Raw genomic sequence first — 19,815 nt, 5'->3', positions numbered from 1 at the left:
TCACAAAATTTGCTTTATCAATTTATGAACTGAGCAGACTATACAAGCACGTAAGAATTCTTTTGATGTGGGCTTTTTTAACGATGTTGCTCTTTTCTAAGATTTATGTCGCTTTTTCATTATCTGAAGGCTTCGTGAATACTAAATGCAGTTTGTTGGTTTGGGTTTAGGATGCCAAAGTGGTCAAGTTGGTGTTCACGAACTTCGGATCGCAAATATTTCTGAGCTGTCTTTCTGATTCCTTACAACGCAAAAGATGGGAAATTCCTGACGCGGATTCAAATGCATCGTCAATAGTTTCGGGGTCTCTAAGTTCTCTGGGGATCTCAGCAGTTCAGAAGAAAATTGACACGGAACAGAAGAGTACGGATGCTAGACTAAATGTAAGTTGTGCATTTACATTCAACGGAATAAAACACTTCAGTTCAACAGCTCTACAATGGGACCGGACAAGGGACCAAAAAAGAAGCGTAAAATTGGGACAGTTAAATGACCACAGAATCTTTCATTGATTGAGCCCAGTGATTTCCTAACAATGTTACAGGTGTTAAGAGAAATTGTAATTTTAATGTGTTAGAATTTTCTTGGTCAGCATACAGCATAGCAAATAAGTTGTTTGCTTGCTTGAGAAACAGAAGTTAAGAAGAATGTACTCAGGTCTTCTAAAAAGTACATAGACGTTTATATACGTAATTGAATGTTAAATTATGGTCAAAATTATGGTCACCAGGTGTTATCAATATTTGGTGTGTTAGTCTTGTTCACTTTTCCAAGTTTGATGTCAATAGCTCCGCATAAAGAAATTAAGTGAATCAGTGAAGCTGACAGAGTATAAATGGCGTCTCTTCTGTTTGTAAAGATGGCATGTTTTAAACGCATTAATTGATTTTAGGCTGCGTTTGCGGATATAGACAAATTAATGAGCAGTGCGCAAGAAATGGTCAAACTATCATCAAAATTGGCCGAAAAAATCCGCGATGGCCAGGGTGCAATTAATGCTGATGAGACCATAGAGTTCAAATCAGTTCTGTTGAGTATGGGAATTGCTAATCCCGTGACACGGCAGACAAGTGGCAACGAAACAAAATATCACCAGCAGCTTGCAAAGCAACTTTGTGAATTCCTTTATCCAATTGTCAAGGTTTGTGTGGTGATTTGTTCCGTCGATTACTGGTATGAGAGATTAGACACCATTGGATCCAGCCACCATTGATATAGACGTTTTTGATCTAGACAGCATTTGTTTTGTACAGTTTTTGGATTTTTGAATCTTGCCGTCTTTTGTTTTTGTCACTTTCTGCCTTGGTGAAATTAACGAAAGATATTTAAGGCTTTCTAATAATGAACGATTTTGCCAAGTATTTCGTGTTTTTGTGTTCTTCATACCCGTTCAAAAATTTTTTAATAATCTCTTAGACTTTCTTCTTTTGTTTTCTTGTTTCTAGGGTCATATAGTTTGTTGGCTGTCAAGGATACTGGAGATAGGAAGTTAGGATACTGGATATGGCTAGTTTGTTAGCTTATAGCAGCCGACCGATGCGACGCTTTTATTAGAGTCTAATTGTCGTTTTTTAGTTACGAACGGAGTTTGAAGCAATTATTGTAAAATAATTTTTATGCAAAGTTTATGCTTGACCGTTTTCTTCTAAAAATGGTTCTCCTCAAAACGTTTCTTTTTTGATTCCACTTTTGAATTTTTGCTTGACCTAAATTGCTCTTATTGAGATGTAAAGTCTACGTTTAAATATTTATGGCGATTGTAAGCATAGAGATAATGTGGGCCTGATGGCTGAGTGGTAAGTGGTTGCGGGTTGGAATCCCTCCCTAGTCGGAGTTTCACCCTAGAAAAACTTTTTTTTGTTGCTGCAGACCTCTGAATTAAATAGCCCGGCCTGTCGCTCGAGAGCAACTTGTCTGACATTAGTCGGTTTTTGTTTATTCAATGAATGTCAGTTCTATTGGTTCTGTTGTTCAACCAAAGGAACTCGAAGAGGAGTTTTGTTGACCTTTTTTAACTGATAGTTTTTTCATTGTAACAGGATATAAAAGTCAATGCCGCTAACTGCTAGTTTCCAGTGCAATCTGTTAAGGCGTAGTTTCCCTCCTGGTTGCCTAATATAGGCTGTATTGGGTTTTGTTTTTGTTCGGACTTGATCTGTTTCTTAACTGACAGGATGAGAGCTACTGATTGAGGTTTTTTTAACGCGTCTCATTTTTCGGTAAGTTAGTATTATTCATTTTTTAATGATTGCTGTGGTTTCGTGTGAAATCTGACCAGCCTATTATTTGCTATCTCTAATTTCTGTTAAATGTTTATAATTTTTTAGTTTTTCTTCGGGTTTTGAAATTCATTAGCCTTAACTTTTACCCCGTATGGGCTGAGCGCTATTCTGATTCAGGCTTATTTAAAACGTTGGTTGTTCTGAATGATACAATTTGTTTGTGATTTGTAAATGTCTTGGGTTGCAGTGAACTCTCTTGAGTCGTATAGTGTATATGCCACTATTGTTTTGCTTTTCTGTTTGATGTAGAATTAAATCCTTAACTATCGCACCTGACAGTAGGGGCAATTATGTGTTTTTGGAGATTCTCGCCTTCTTTGATCTCTGTTACTTCTTTGTTGTTAGGGTTCTTAAGGATTCCAGTTTTTGAAATGACAAACTGATGGGGGTTTCAGAATTGCTCTTCTTTATGCTTTATACATATTTTCCTTTGGTTTTTGTGTATCTGAACTTTTTGGTTATTAACTTAGGTGCTGCTGTGATTCAAGCTTGCCTGAAGCGTCTCGTTTATCTGTAATTGATTTTGAAGATCATCTTTACTAATTCAATTTATTTGTAATGTTTTGCTTTCGGTTAGTGGTCTGTCCGCTAGGACTTGTGATCTACTAACTTGACTGTTAATTGCTATGTGATATTTGTTCTGTTTTTTTTCGGAGTCGAAATATATTGTCTTCAACTTACTGATCTGAAAGAGTAGATTCTACCTTGCCTCCCGCACTTTTAAATGTTTTCTGTTTTGAGTAGCTGCTTTTTCATTTTTTCTGAGACTTTTCTGGGTGATTCTTTTGGTGTCTGAAGACTAACTGTTCGGTTTGCCAGAGTTTTTTTTGTCTGATGTTAATTTAAATAGCTTTGAACCTATGCCCATGACTGGAAGGGTTGATGATATGCTATATGCTGTTTGTTGTTGTTTCAGCTTGATTTATTTGTCCTCAACTTTGGCAAATTGCTTGATTAGCGCTACTGTTATTCAGTCTTCTAAGCACATTTCTTTTTTCCGTAAATGAGTTCGCAAGATTTGTTCAATCGTATCGTGATGTCCATCTGTCGCGGTTCCCAGTGAAATTGGGTTAGACTCCCTGATGTATGATATATGTTACATGGTGTTCTTCTATTTTTGTTTCAACTTGATGTATTTGGTTCTGAACTTCGGCCGAGGACTGGTTTTGAAATCTGGTAAGATTTATGATTTCATTCCTTGGATATCTGATATTCTATATGCTGATTATTGTTTTTGCTTTCATGATGTTTTTGGTTATGAACTTCGGTCCATGACAGGATTAGCGCTACCATGATCAATAGATTGTATGCGCGTCTCGTTGTTTCTTTGTAAATGAGTATGCAGGACTATTCTTCTTTGGCGATGACCAGCTGTCCCGGTTTCCATTGAAATCTGGTAAGATTTATGATTTCCTTACTTGAATGTCTAATATGCTATTTGCTGTTTGTGGTTGTTGTTGTTTCAGCTTGAGTTATTTGGTCCTGGACTTTGGCAAATAACTGATTTAGCGCTTTTGTGATTCAGGCTTTCCAGCGCATTTCGTTTTTCTGTCAGTAATTTTTTGAAACTGTTCATTTTTTAAGACTAATTGTCGCGGTTTCCAGTGAAATCTGGTAAGATTTATGATTTCAGTCCTTGGATGTCTAATATTCATTATGCTGTTTTTTGTTTTTGTTTCATGTTTTTGGTTATGAACTTCGGCCAATGACAGGGTCAGCGCTACCGTCATCAAAAGTTTTTAAGCGCGTCTCGTTTTTTTGTAAATGAGTTTGGAAGGCTATTCTTTCTTTGTGATGACTAACTGTCGCGGTCTCCATTGAAATCTGGTAAGATTTGTGATTTCCTTCCTTGAATGTCTAATATGTTATTTGCTGTTTGTTGTTGTCCCTTTTTCAGATTTGTTTGGTCCTGAACTTTTGCAAATGACTGTAGCGCTACTGTGATTCAGGCTTTCCAGAGCTTTTCTCTTGTAAATAAGTTTGGAAGACTTCAATTTTTTGTGATGACTGATTATCGCGTTTCCAGTGAGGCCGCGTAAGATTTATGATGTCCTTCCTTAAATTGTCTAATATGCTATTTGCTGTTTGTTGTTGTTGTTTCAGCTTTATTTGGTCTGAGCTTTTGGCAAGTGACTGAATTAGCGCTGCTGTGATTCAGGCTTTCGAGCGCTTTTCTCTTTTGTGAAAAGCAGTTTGGAAGACTACAAATTTTGTGTGATGTCTAATTATCGCGGTTTCCAGTGAGTTCTGGCAGGATTTATGATTTCAATCCTTGGGTGTCTGATATTCTTTATGCTGTTTACTAATGTTGTTTCATGATGTTTTTGGTTATGAACTTCGGCCCATGACAAGATTAGCGCTACCGTGATCAAAAGTTTGTAAGCGCGTCTCGTTGTTTCTTTGTAAATGAATATGGAAGACTATTCTTCTTTCGTGATGACCAGCTGTCGCGGTTTCCATTGAAATTTGGTAAGATTTATGATTCCCTTCCTTGAATGTCTTATATGCTATTTGCTGTTTGTGGTTGTTGTTGTTTCAGCTTGAGTTATTTGGTCCTGGACTTTGGCAAATAACTGATTTAGCGCTTTTGTGATTCAGGCTTTCCAGCGCATTTCGTTTTTCTGTCAGTAATTTTTTGAAACTGTTCATTTTTTAAGACTAATTGTCGCGGTTTCCAGTGAAATCTGGTAAGATTTATGATTTCAGTCCTTGGATGTCTAATATTCATTATGCTGTTTTTTGTTTTTGTTTCATGTTTTTGGTTATGAACTTCGGCCAATGACAGGGTCAGCGCTACCGTCATCAAAAGTTTTTAAGCGCGTCTCGTTTTTTTGTAAATGAGTTTGGAAGGCTATTCTTTCTTTGTGATGACTAACTGTCGCGGTCTCCATTGAAATCTGGTAAGATTTGTGATTTCCTTCCTTGAATGTCTAATATGTTATTTGCTGTTTGTTGTTGTCCCTTTTTCAGATTTGTTTGGTCCTGAACTTTTGCAAATGACTGTAGCGCTACTGTGATTCAGGCTTTCCAGAGCTTTTCTCTTGTAAATAAGTTTGGAAGACTTCAATTTTTTGTGATGACTGATTATCGCGTTTCCAGTGAGGCCGCGTAAGATTTATGATGTCCTTCCTTAAATTGTCTAATATGCTATTTGCTGTTTGTTGTTGTTGTTTCAGCTTTATTTGGTCTGAGCTTTTGGCAAGTGACTGAATTAGCGCTGCTGTGATTCAGGCTTTCGAGCGCTTTTCTCTTTTGTGAAAAGCAGTTTGGAAGACTACAAATTTTGTGTGATGTCTAATTATCGCGGTTTCCAGTGAGTTCTGGCAGGATTTATGATTTCAATCCTTGGGTGTCTGATATTCTTTATGCTGTTTACTAATGTTGTTTCATGATGTTTTTGGTTATGAACTTCGGCCCATGACAAGATTAGCGCTACCGTGATCAAAAGTTTGTAAGCGCGTCTCGTTGTTTCTTTGTAAATGAATATGGAAGACTATTCTTCTTTCGTGATGACCAGCTGTCGCGGTTTCCATTGAAATTTGGTAAGATTTATGATTCCCTTCCTTGAATGTCTTATATGCTATTTGCTGTTTTTTGTTGTTTCAGCTTGAGTTATTTGGTCCTGAACTTTGGCAAATAACTGATTTAGCGCTGCTGTGATTCAGGCTTTCCAGCGCATTTCGTTGTTCTGTGAGTGATTTTATGAGACTGTCCATTTTTTATGACTAATTGTCGCGGTTTCCAGTGAAATTTGGTAAGATGTATGATTTCATTCCTTAGATGTCTGATATTCTGTGCTGTTTGTTTTTTTTTCATGATGTTTTTGGTTATGAACTTCGGCCCATGACAGGATTAGCGCTATCGTGATCAAAAGTTATAAGCACTTCTCGTTGTTTCTTTCTAATTGAGTATGGAAGACTATTCTTCTTTCGTGATGACCCGCTGTCGCGGTTTCCATTGAAATATGGTAAGATTTGTGATTTCCTTCCTTGAATGTCTAATATGCTATTTGCTTTTTGTTGTTGTTGTTGTTGTTTCGGCTTGAGTTATTTGGCCCTGAACTTTGGCAAATAACTGATTTAGCGCTGCTGTGATTCAGGCTTCCCAGCGTTTTTCTCTTTTGTGAAAAGCAGTTTGGAAGACTACAAATTTTTTGTGATGTCTAATTATCGCGGTTTCCAGTGAATTCTGGCAGGATTTATGATTTTTTTCCTAGGGTGTCTGGTATTCTTTATGCTGTTTACTAATGTTGTTTCATGATGTTATCGGTTTTGAACTTCGGCCCATGACAGGATTAGCGCTACCGTGATCCAAAGTTTATAAGCGTGTCTCGTTGTTTCTTTGTGAATGAGTATGGAAAACTATTCTTCTTTCGTGATGACCAGCTGTCGCGGTTTCCATTGAAATATGGTAAGATTAATGATTTCCTTCCTTGAATGTCTAATATGCTATTTGCTATTTTTTTTTCAGCTTGAGTTATTTGGTCAACTTTGGCAAATGACTGATTTAGCGCTACTGTGATTCAGGCTTTCCAGCGCATTTCGTTTTTCTGTAAGTGATTTTTATGAAACTGTCCATTTTTTATGACTAATTGTCGCGGTTTCGAGTGAAATTTGGTAAGATGTATGATTTCATTCCTTGGATGTCTGATATTCTGTGCTGGTTGTTTTTTTATGATGTTTTTGATTATGAACTTCGGCCCATGACAGGATTAGCGCTACCGTGATCAAAAGTTATAAGCACTTCTCGTTGTTTCTTTCTAATTGAGTATGGAAGACTATTCTTCTTTCGTGATGACCCGCTGTCGCGGTTTCCATTGAAATATGGTAAGATTTGTGATTTCCTTCCTTGAATGTCTAATATGCTATTTGCTATTTTTTTTTCAGCTTGAGTTATTTGGTCAACTTTGGCAAATGACTGATTTAGCGCTACTGTGATTCAGGCTTTCCAGCGCATTTCGTTTTTCTGTAAGTGATTTTTATGAAACTGTCCATTTTTTATGACTAATTGTCGCGGTTTCCAGTGAAATTTGGTAAGATGTATGATTTCATTCCTTAGATGTCTGATATTCTGTGCTGTTTGTTTTTTTTTCATGATGTTTTTGGTTATGAACTTCGGCCCATGACAGGATTAGCGCTATCGTGATCAAAAGTTATAAGCACTTCTCGTTGTTTCTTTCTAATTGAGTATGGAAGACTATTCTTCTTTCGTGATGACCCGCTGTCGCGGTTTCCATTGAAATATGGTAAGATTTGTGATTTCCTTCCTTGAATGTCTAATATGCTATTTGCTTTTTGTTGTTGTTGTTGTTGTTTCGGCTTGAGTTATTTGGCCCTGAACTTTGGCAAATAACTGATTTAGCGCTGCTGTGATTCAGGCTTCCCAGCGTTTTTCTCTTTTGTGAAAAGCAGTTTGGAAGACTACAAATTTTTTGTGATGTCTAATTATCGCGGTTTCCAGTGAATTCTGGCAGGATTTATGATTTTTTTCCTAGGGTGTCTGGTATTCTTTATGCTGTTTACTAATGTTGTTTCATGATGTTATCGGTTTTGAACTTCGGCCCATGACAGGATTAGCGCTACCGTGATCCAAAGTTTATAAGCGTGTCTCGTTGTTTCTTTGTGAATGAGTATGGAAAACTATTCTTCTTTCGTGATGACCAGCTGTCGCGGTTTCCATTGAAATATGGTAAGATTAATGATTTCCTTCCTTGAATGTCTAATATGCTATTTGCTATTTTTTTTTCAGCTTGAGTTATTTGGTCAACTTTGGCAAATGACTGATTTAGCGCTACTGTGATTCAGGCTTTCCAGCGCATTTCGTTTTTCTGTAAGTGATTTTTATGAAACTGTCCATTTTTTATGACTAATTGTCGCGGTTTCGAGTGAAATTTGGTAAGATGTATGATTTCATTCCTTGGATGTCTGATATTCTGTGCTGGTTGTTTTTTTATGATGTTTTTGATTATGAACTTCGGCCCATGACAGGATTAGCGCTACCGTGATCAAAACTTTTTGAGCGCGTCTTGTTGTTTCTTTGTAAATGAGTATGGAAGACTATTCTTTTTTCGTGATGACCAGCTATCGCGGTTTCCATTGAAATATGGTAAGATTCATGATTTCAGCTGTTTTTGGTGTTTCAGCTTGAGTTATTTGGTCCTGAACTTTGGCAAATAACTGATTTAGCGCTGCTGTGATTCAGGCTTTCCAGCGCATTTCGTTGTTCTGTGAGTGATTTTATGAGACTGTCCATTTTTTATGACTAATTGTCGCGGTTTCCAGTGAAATTTGGTAAGATGTATGATTTCATTCCTTAGATGTCTGATATTCTGTGCTGTTTGTTTTTTTTTCATGATGTTTTTGGTTATGAACTTCGGCCCATGACAGGATTAGCGCTATCGTGATCAAAAGTTATAAGCGCTTCTCGTTGTTTCTTTCTAATTGAGTATGGAAGACTATTCTTCTTTCGTGATGACCCGCTGTCGCGGTTTCCATTGAAATATGGTAAGATTCATAATTGCCTTCCTTGAATGTCTAATATGCTATTTGCTTTTTGTTGTTGTTGTTGTTGTTTCGGCTTGAGTTATTTGGCCCTGAACTTTGGCAAATAACTGATTTAGCGCTGCTGTGATTCAGGCTTCCCAGCGTTTTTCTCTTTTGTGAAAAGCAGTTTGGAAGACTACAAATTTTTTGTGATGTCTAATTATCGCGGTTTCCAGTGAATTCTGGCAGGATTTATGATTTTTTTCCTAGGGTGTCTGGTATTCTTTATGCTGTTTACTAATGTTGTTTCATGATGTTATCGGTTTTGAACTTCGGCCCATGACAGGATTAGCGCTACCGTGATCCAAAGTTTATAAGCGTGTCTCGTTGTTTCTTTGTGAATGAGTATGGAAAACTATTCTTCTTTCGTGATGACCAGCTGTCGCGGTTTCCATTGAAATATGGTAAGATTAATGATTTCCTTCCTTGAATGTCTAATATGCTATTTGCTATTTTTTTTTCAGCTTGAGTTATTTGGTCAACTTTGGCAAATGACTGATTTAGCGCTACTGTGATTCAGGCTTTCCAGCGCATTTCGTTTTTCTGTAAGTGATTTTTATGAAACTGTCCATTTTTTATGACTAATTGTCGCGGTTTCGAGTGAAATTTGGTAAGATGTATGATTTCATTCCTTGGATGTCTGATATTCTGTGCTGGTTGTTTTTTTATGATGTTTTTGATTATGAACTTCGGCCCATGACAGGATTAGCGCTACCGTGATCAAAACTTTTTGAGCGCGTCTTGTTGTTTCTTTGTAAATGAGTATGGAAGACTATTCTTTTTTCGTGATGACCAGCTATCGCGGTTTCCATTGAAATATGGTAAGATTCATGATTTCAGCTGTTTTTGGTGTTTCAGCTTGAGTTATTTGGTCCTGAACTGTGGCAAATGACTGATTTAGCGCTGCTGTGATTCAGGCTTTCCAGCGCATTTCGTTTTTCTGTAATTGATTTTGTGAAACTCCATTTTTTAATGACTAATTTTCGCGGTTTCCAGTGAAATCTGGTGAGATGTATAATTTCATCCCTCGGATGTCTGTTATTCTATATGCTGTTAATTGTTTTTTTTTCATGACGTTTTTGGTTATGAACTTCGGCCCATGACAGGGTTAGCGTTACCGTGATCAAAACATTTTATGCGCGTCTTGTTGTTTCTTTGTAAATGAGTATGGAAGACTAATATTTTTTTGATGACCAGCTCTCGCGGTTTCCAGTGAAATCTGGTAAGATTTATGATTTCCTTCTTTGAATATCTATTATGTTATTTGCTGTTTGTTGTTGTTCTTTTTTCATCTTTTTTTGGTCCTGAACGTTGGCAAATGACTGAATTAGCGCTACTGTTTTTCAGGCTTTCCAGCGCTTTCCTTTTTTGTGTGAATGAGTTTGGAAGACTTAAAAGTTTTTTGTAATGACTGATTATCGCGGTGTCCAATGAGGCCTTGTAAGGTTTATGATTTCATTCCTTGGATGTCTGATATTTTTATACTATTTATTGTTTTTGTTTCCTGATGTTCTTGGTTATGAACTTCGGCCCTTCAAAGGGCTAGCGCTACCGTGATCAAAGGTTTATAAGCCCGTAGTGTTTTTTTTGTAAATGAGTATGGAGGACTATTCTTTCTTTGTGATGACTAACTGTCGCGGTTTCAATTGAAATCTAAGATTTGTGATTTCCTTCCTTGAGTGTCTAATATGCTATTTGCTGTTTGTTGTTGTCCTTTTTTCAGCTTTTTTTATTTGGTCCTGAACTTCGGCAAATGACTGAATTAGCGCTACTGTTATTCAGGCTTTCCAGCGCTTTTTTTGTGTGAATGAGTTTGAAAGACTTAAAAGTTTTTTATAATGACTGATTAGCGCGGTGTCCAATGAGGCCTTGTAAGGTTTCTGATTTCATTCCTTGGATGTCTGATATTTATATACTGTTTATTGTTTTTGTTTCATGATGTTTTTGGTTATGAACTTCAGCGCATGACAGGGTTAGCGTTACCGTGATCAAAACTTTTTAAGCGCGTCTTGTTCTTTCTTTGTAAATGAGTATGGAAGACTAATAGTTTTTTGATGACCAGCTCTCGCGGTTTGCAGTGAAATCTGGTAAGATTTATGATTTCCTTCTTTGAATGTCTATTATGCTATTTGCTGTTTGTTGTTGTTCTTTTTTCATCTTTTTTGAGTCCTGAACTTTGGCAAATGACCGAATTAGCGCTACTGTGATTCAGGCTTTCCAGCGCTTTTTTTCGTGTAAATGAGTCTGGAAGACTTTAAAATTTTTTGTGATGACTGATTATTGCGATTTCCAATGAGGCCTGCTAAGGTTTATGATTTTATTCTTTGGATGTCTGATATTCTATATACTGTTAATTGTTTTTTGTTTCATGATGTTTTTTGTTATGAACTTCCGCGCATGACAGTGTTAGCGCTACCGTGATCAAAATTTTTAAGCGCGTCTTGTTGTTTCTTTGTAAATGAGTATGGCAGACTATTATTCTTTTGTAATGACCAGCTCTCGCGGTTTCCTTTGAAATCTGGTAAGATTTATGATTTCCTTCTTTGAATGTCTATTATGCTATTTGCTGTTTGTTGTTGTTCTTTTTTCAGCTTTTTTTGGTCCTGAACTTTGGCAAATGACTGAATTAGCGCTACTGTGATTCAGGCTTTCCAGCGCTTTTCTTTTTTGTGTAAACGAGTCTGGAAGACTTCAAAATTTTTTGTGATGACTGATTATTCCGTTTTCCAATGAGGCCTGCTAAGGTTTATGATTTTATTCCTTGGATGTCTGATATTCTATATACTGTTTATTGTTTTTTGTATGATGATGTTTTTTATTATGAACTTCGGCGCATGACAGGGTTAGCGCTACCGTGATCAAAAGTTTTTAAGCGCGTCTTGTTGTTTCTTTGTAAATGAGTATGGAAGACTATTATTCTTTTGTAATGACCAGCTCTCGCGGATTCCAGTGAAATCTGGTAAGATTTATGATTTCCTTCTTTGAATGTCTATTATGCTATTTGCTGTTTGTTGTTCTTTTTTCATCTTTTTTTGGTCCTGAACTTTGGCAAATGACTGAATTAGCGCTACTGTGATTCAGGCTTTCCAGCGCTTTTCTTTTTTGTGTAAATGAGTCTGGAAGACTTCAAAATTTTTTGTGATGACTGATTATTCCGTTTTCCAATGAGGCCTGCTAAGGTTTATGATTTTATTCCTTGGATGTCTGATATTCTATATACTGTTTGTTTTTTGTTTCATGATGTTTTTTGTTATGAACTTCGGCGCATGACAGGGTTAGCGCTACCGTGATCAAAAGTTTTTGAGCGCGTCTTGTTGTTTCTTTGTAAATGAGTATGGAAGACTATTATTCTTTTGTAATGACCAGCTCTCGCGGTTTCCTTTGAAATCTGGTAAGATTTATGATTTCCTTCTTTGAATGTCTATTATGCTATTTGCTGTTTGTTGTTGTTCTTTTTTCATCTTTTTTTGGTCCTGAACTTTGGCAAATGACTGAATTAGAGCGCTACTTTGATTCAGGCTTTCCAGCGCTTTTCTTTTTTGTGTAAATGAGTCTGGAAGACTTTTAAATTTTTTGTGATGACTGATTATTCCGTTTTCCAATGAGGCCTGCTAAGGTTTATGATTTTATTCCTTGGATGTCTGATATTCTATATACTGTTTATTGTTTTTCGTTTGATGATGTTTTTTGTTATGAACTTCGGCGCATGACAGGGTTAGCGCTACCGTGATCAAAAGTTTTTAAGCGCGTCTTGTTGTTTCTTTGTAAATGAGTATGGAAGACTATTATTCTTTTGTAATGACCAGCTCTCGCGGTTTCCAGTGAAATCTGGTAAGATTTATGATTTCCTTCTTTGAATGTCTATTATGCTATTTGCTGCTTGTTGTTGTTCTTTTTTCATCTTTTTTTGGTCCTGAACTTTGGCAAATGACTGAATTAGCGCTCTTGTGATTCAGGCTTTCCAGCGCTTTTCTTTTTTGTGTAAACGAGTCTGGAAGACTTCAAAATTTTTTGTGATGACTGATTATTCCGTTTTCCAATGAGGCCTGCTAAGGTTTATGATTTTAATCCTTAGATATCTGATATTCTATATACTGTTTATTGTTTTTTGTTTGATGATGTTTTTTGTTATGAACTTCGGCGCATGACAGGGTTAGCGCTACCGTGATCAAAAGTTTTTAAGCGCGTCTTGTTGTTTCTTTGTAAATGAGTATGGAAGACTATTATTCTTTTGTAATGACCAGCTCTCGCGGTTTCCAGTGAAATCTGGTAAGATTTATGATTTCCTTCTTTGAATGTCTATTATGCTATTTGCTGTTTGTTGTTGTTCTTTTTTCATCTTTTTTTGGTCCTGAACTTTGGCAAATGACTGAATTAGCGCTACTGTGATTCCGGCTTTCCAGCGCTTTTCTTTTTTGTGTAAATGAGTCTGGAAGACTTCAAAATTTTTTTTGATGACTGATTATTCCGTTTTCCAATGAGGCCTGCTAAGGTTTATAATTTTATTCCTTGGATGTCTGATATTCTATATACTGTTTATTGTTTTTTGTTTCATGATGTTTTTTGTTATCAACTTCGGCGCATGACAGGGTTAGCGCTACCGTGATCAAAAGTTTTTGAGCGCGTCTTGTTGTTTCTTTGTAAATGAGTATGGAAGACTATTATTCTTTTGTAATGACCAGCTCTCGCGGTTTCCTTTGAAATCTGGTAAGATTTATGATTTCCTTCTTTGAATGTCTATTATGCTATTTGCTGTTTGTTGTTGTTGTTTTTTCATCTTTTTTTGGTCCTGAACTTTGGCAAATGACTGAATTAGAGCGCTACTTTGATTCAGGCTTTCCAGCGCTTTTCTTTTTTGTGTAAATGAGTCTGGAAGACTTTAAAATTTTTTGTGATGACTGATTATTCCGTTTTCCAATGAGGCCTGCTAAGGTTTATGATTTTATTCCTTGGATGTCTGATATTCTATATACTGTTTATTGTTTTTTTCATGATGTTTTTTGTTATGAACTTCGGCGCATGACAGGGTTAGCGCTACTGTGATCAAAAGTTTTTAAGCGCGTCTTGTTGTTTCTTTGTAAATGAGTATGGAAGACTATTATTCTTTTGTAATGACCAGCTCTCGTGGTTTCCTTTGAAATCTGGTAAGATTTATGATTTCCTTCTTTGAATGTCTATTATGCTATTTGCTGTTTGTTGTTGTTCTTTTTTCATCTTTTTTTGGTCCTGAACTTTGCAAATGACTGAATTAGCGCTACTGTGATTCAGGCTTTCCAGCGCTTTTCTGTTTTGTGTAAATGAGTCTGAAAGACTTCAAAATTTTTTGTGATGACTGATTATTCCGTTTTCCAATGAGGCCTGCTAAGGTTTCTGATTTTATTCCTTGGATGTCTGATATTGTATATACTGTGTATTGTTTTTTGTTTCATGATGTTTTTTGTTATGAACTTCGGCGCATGAAAGGGTTAGCGCTACCGTGATCAAAAGTTTTTAAGCTCGTCTTGTTGTTTCTTTGTAAATGAGTATGGAAGACTATGATTCTTTTGTAATGACCAGCTCTCGCGGTTTCCTTTGAAATCTGGTAAGATTTGATTTCCTTCTTTGAATGTCTAATATGCTATTTGCTGTTTGTTGTTGTTCTTTTTTCAGCTTTTTTTATTTGGTCCTGAACGTGGGCAAATGACTGTTATTCAGGCTTTCTAGCGCGTTCCTTTTTTCTGTGAATGAGTTTGGAAGACTTTAAAAGTTTTTTGTAATGACTGATTAGCGCGGTGTCCAATGAGGCCTGCTAAGGTTTATGATTTCATTCCCTGGATGTCTGATATCCTGTATGCTGTTTTTTGTTTTTATTTCATGATTTTTTTGGATATGAATTTCGGCCCATGACAGGATTATCGCTACCGTGATCAAAAGTTTTTAAGCGAGTCTCGTTGCTTCTTTGTAATTGAGTTTGGAAGACTATTCTTGTTTTGTGATGACTAAATGTCGCGGTTTCCGTTGAAATCGGGTAAGATTTATGATTTCATTCCTCAGATGTGTGATATCCTGTACGCTGTTTATTTTTTTTCATGATGTTTTTGGATATGAATTTCGGCCCATGACAGGATTAGCGCTACCGTGATCAAAAGTTTTTAAGCGAGTCTCGTTGCTTCTTTGTAAATGAGTATGGAAGACTATTCTTGTTTTGTGATGACTAACTGTCGCGGTTTCCATTGAAATCTGGTAAGATTTATGATTTCATTCCTTGGATATGTGATATCCTGTACGCTGTTTATTTTTTTTCATGATGTTTTTGGATATGAATTTCGGCCCATGACAGGATTAGCGCTACCGTGATCAAAAGTTTTTAAGCGAGTCTCGTTGCTTCTTTGTAAATGAGTATGCAAGACTATTCGTGTTTTATGATGACTAACTGTCGCGGTTTCCTGTGAAATCTGGTAAGATTTATGATTTCATTCCTTGGATGTCTGATATTCTATATGCTGTTAATTGTTTGTTTTATGATGTTTTTGGTTATGAACTTCGACCCATGACAGGATTAGCACTACCGTGATCAAAATTTTTAAGCGAGTCTCGTTGTTTCTTTGTAATTGAGTATGGAAGACTATTCTTGTTTTGTGATGACTAACTTTCGCGGTTTCCATTGAAATCGGGTAAGATTTATGATTTCCTTCCTTGGATGTCTGATATTCTATATGCTTTTAATTGTTTGTTTTATGATGTTTTTGGTTATGAACTTCGACCCATGACAGGATTAGCGCTACCGTGATCAAAAGTTTTTAAGCGAGTCTCGTTGCTTCTTTGTAAATGAGTATGGAAGACTATTCTTGTTTTGTGATGACTAACTTTCGCGGTTTCCATTGAAATCGGGTAAGATTTATGATTTCCTTCCTTGGATGTCTGATATTCTATATGCTGTTAATTGTTTGTTTTATGATGTTTTTGGTTATGAACTTCGACCCATGACAGGATTAGCACTACCGTGATCAAAAGTTTTTAAGCGAGTCTCGTTGTTTCTTTTTAAATGAGTATGGAAGATTATTCTTGTTTTGTGATGACTAACTGTGGCGGTTTTCAATGAAATCTGGTGAGATTTAAGATTTCCTTCCTTGAATGTCTAATATGCTATTTGCTGTTTGTTGTTGTTTCAGCTTGATTTCTTTGGTCCTGAAATTTCACAAGTGACTGATTTAGCGCTACTGTGATTCGGGTTTTCTAGCGCATTTCTTTTTTCTGTAAATGAGTTTGTAAAACTATTCATTTTTTGTGATGAGTAATTGTCGTGGTTTCCATTCAAATCTGGTAAGATTTATGATTTCATTCCCTGGATGTCTGATATCCTGTATGCTTTTTTTGTTTCATGATGTTTTTGTTTATGAACTTTGGCTCATGACAGGTTTAGCGCTACCGTGATCAAAAGTTCTTAAGCGTGTCTCGTTGTTTCTTTGTAAATGAGTACGGAAGACTATTATTGTTTTGTGATGACTAACTGTCGCTGTTTCCATTGAAATCTTGTAATATTTACGGTATCCTACCTTAAATGTCTAATGTGCTATTTGCTGTTTGTTGTTGTTGTTTCGGCTTAATTTATTTGGTCCTGAACTTTGACAAATGACTGATTTAGCGCTACTGTGATTCAGGCTTTCTAGCGCATTTCTTTTTTCTATAAATGAGTTTGTAAAAGTATTCATTTTTTGTGATAACTAATTGTCGCGGTTTCCATTCAAATCTGGTAAGATTTATGATTTCATTCCCTGGATGTCTGATATCCTGTATGCTGTTTTTTGTTTTTATTTCATGATTTTTTTGGATATGAATTTCGGCCCATGACAGGATTATCGCTACCGTGATCAAAAGTTTTTAAGCGAGTCTCGTTGCTTCTTTGTAATTGAGTTTGGAAGACTATTCTTGTTTTGTGATGACTAAATGTCGCGGTTTCCATTGAAATCGGGTAAGATTTATGATTTCATCCCTTGGATGTGTGATATCCTGTATGCTGTTTATTTTTTTTCATGATGTTTTTGGATATGAACTTCGGCCCTTGACAGGATTAGTGCTATCGTGATGATAATCTTTTTAGCGAATCTCGTTGTTTCTTTGTAAATGAGTATGGAAGACTATTCTTGTTTTGTGATGACTAACTGTCGCGGTTTCCATTGAAATCTGGTAAGATTTATGATTTCATTCCTTGGATGTGTGATATCCTGTATGCTGTTTATTATTTTTCATGATGTTTTTGGATATGAATTTCGGCCCATGACAGGAATAGCGCTACCGTGATCAAAAGTTTTTAAGCGAGTCTCGTTGCTTCTTTGTAAATGAGTATGGAAGACTATTCGTGTTTTGTGATGACTAACTGTCGCGGTTTCCATTGAAATCGGGTAAGATTTATGATTTCCTTCCTTGAACGTCTGATATGCTATTTGATTTTTGTTGTTGTTGTTTCATCTTGATTTATTTGGTCCTGAACTTTGACAAATGACTGAATTAGCGCTACTGTGATTCAGGCTTTCTAGCGCATTTTTTCTGGAAATGTGTTTGTAAAACTATTCATTTTTTGTGATGACTAATGGTAGCGGTTTCCAGTGAAATCTGGTAAGGTTTATGATTTCATTCCTTGGATGTCTGTTATTCTATATGCTGTCTATTGTTTTTATTTTTTGATGTTTTTGGTTATGAACTTCGGCCCATGACAGGATTAGCTACCTTGATCAAAAGTTTTTAAGCGAGTCTCGTTGTTTCTTTGTAAATGAGTATGGAAGACTATTCTTGTTTTGTGATGACTAACTGTCGCGGTTTCCAGTGAAATCTGGTAAGATTTATGATTTTCTTCCTTGGATGTCTGATATTCTATATGCTGTTTATAGTTTCTGTTTTATAATGTTTTTGGTTATGAACTTCGACCCATGACAGGATTAGCGCTACCGTGATCAAAAGTTTTTAAGCGAGTCTCGTTGCTTCTTTGTAAATGAGTATGGAAGACTATTCTTGTTTTGTGATGTCTAACTGTCGCGGTTTCCAGTGAAATCTGGTAGGATTTATGATTTCCTTCCTTGGATGTCTGATATTCAATATTCTGTTTATTGTTTTTGTTTCATGATGTTTTTGGATATGAGTTTTGGCCCATGACAGGATTAGCGCTACCGTGATCAAAAGTTTTTGATCGAGTCTCGTTGCTTCTTTGTAAATGAGTATGGAAGACTATTCTTGTTTTTTGATGACTAACTGTCGCGGTTTCCAGTGAAATCTGGTAAGATCTATGATTTCATTCCTTGGATGTCTGATATTCTATATGCTGTTTATTGTTTTTGTTTCATGATGTTTTTGGATATTTTGGATATGAATTTCGGCCCATGACAGGATTAGCGCTACCGTGATCAAAAATTTTTAAGCGAGTCTCGTTGCTTTGTAAATGAGTATGGAAGACTATTGTTGTTTTTTGATGACTAACTGTCGCTGTTTCCAGTGAAATCTGGTAAGATTTATGATTTCATTCCTTGGATGTCTGATTTTCTATAAGCTGTTTATTGTTTTTAATTTATGATGTTTTTGGTAATGAACTTCGGCCCATGACAGGATTAGCTACCTTGATCAAAAGTTTTTGAGCGAGTCTCGTTGTTTCTTTGTAAATGAGTATGGAAGACTATTCTTGTTTTGTGATGACTAACTGTCGCGGTTTCCAGTGAAATCTGGTAAGATTTAGATTTCCTTCCTTGGATGTCTGATATTCTATATGCTGTTTATAGTTTTTGTTTTATAATGTTTTTGGTTATGAACTTCGACTCATGACAGGATTAGCGCTACCGTGATCAAAAGTTTTTAAGCGAGTCTCGTTGCTTCTTTGTAAATGAGTATGGAAGACTATTCTTGTTTTGTTATGACTAACTGTCGCGGTCTCCAGTGAAATCTGGTAAGATCTATGATTTCATTCCTTGGATGTCTGATATTCAATATGCTGTCTATTGTTTTTATTTTTTGATTTTTTTGGTTATGAACTTCGGCCCATGACAGGATTAGCTACCTTGATCAAAAGTTTTTAAGCGAGTCTCGTTGTTTCTTTGTAAATGAGTATGGAAGACTATTCTTGTTTTGTGATGACTAACTGTCGCGGTTTCCAGTGAAATCTGGTAAGATTTATGATTTCCTTCCTTGGATATCTGATATTCTATATGCTGTTTATAGTTTTTGTTTTGTAATGTTTTTGGTTATGAACTTTGACCCATGACAGGATTAGCGCTACCGTGATCAAAAGTTTTTAAGCGAGTCTCGTTGCTTCTTTGTAAATGAGTATGGAAGACTATTCTTGTTATGACTAACTGTCGCGGTTTCCAGTGAAATTTGATAAGATTTATGATTTGATTCGTTGGATGTCTGATATTCTATATGCTGTATATAGTTTTTGTTTTATAATGTTTTTGGTTATGAACTTCGGCCCATGACAGGATTAGCTACATTGATCAAAAGTTTTTAAGCGAACCTCGTTGTTTCTTTGTAAATGAGTATGGAACACTATTTTTGTTTTGTGATGACTAATTGTCGCGGTTTCCAGTGAATTCTGGTAAGATTTATGATTTCATTCCTTGGATGTCTGATATTCAATATGCTGTCTATTGTTTTTATGATATTTTTGGTTATGAACTTCGGTCCATGACAGGATTAGCTACCTTGATCAAAATTTTTTAAGCGAGTCTCGTTGTTTCTTTGTAAATCAGTATGGAAGACTATTCTTGTTTTCTGACGACTAACTGTCGCGGTTTCCAGTGAAATCTGGTATTATTTATGATTTCCTTGGATGTCTGATATCCTATATGCTGTTTATAGTTTTTGTTTTATAATGTTTTTGGTTATGAACTTCGACCCATGACAGGATTAGCGCTACCGTGATCAAAAGTTTATAAGCGAGTCTCGTTGCTTCTTTGTAAATGAGTATGGAAGACTATTCTTGTTTTGTTTTGACTAACTGTCGCGGTTTCCAGTGAAATTTGATAAGA

General features: G+C 36.1%; 1 protein-coding gene across 1 annotated transcript in view; it reads left to right on the top strand.

Annotated features, from left to right (window-relative positions):
• The window catches only part of LOC142342742 (vacuolar protein-sorting-associated protein 36-like), a 78,451-nt gene that overhangs the window by 4,782 nt on the left and 53,854 nt on the right, over window positions 1–19,815 (top strand). The window contains exons 2-3 of the mRNA XM_075394274.1: window positions 171–383; window positions 893–1,141. Of these exons, the coding sequence (XP_075250389.1) occupies window positions 171–383; window positions 893–1,141 (462 nt within the window). The remainder of the gene's footprint in view (window positions 1–170; window positions 384–892; window positions 1,142–19,815) is intronic.

This window comes from Convolutriloba macropyga, chromosome 7, assembly GCF_964194025.1.
Source record: "Convolutriloba macropyga chromosome 7, txConMacr16.3, whole genome shotgun sequence".
Taxonomy (NCBI): Eukaryota; Metazoa; Xenacoelomorpha; order Acoela; family Convolutidae; genus Convolutriloba; species Convolutriloba macropyga.
Note: the sequence above shows the minus strand (reverse complement) of the source record. Positions and strands in the feature narration are given on the sequence as shown.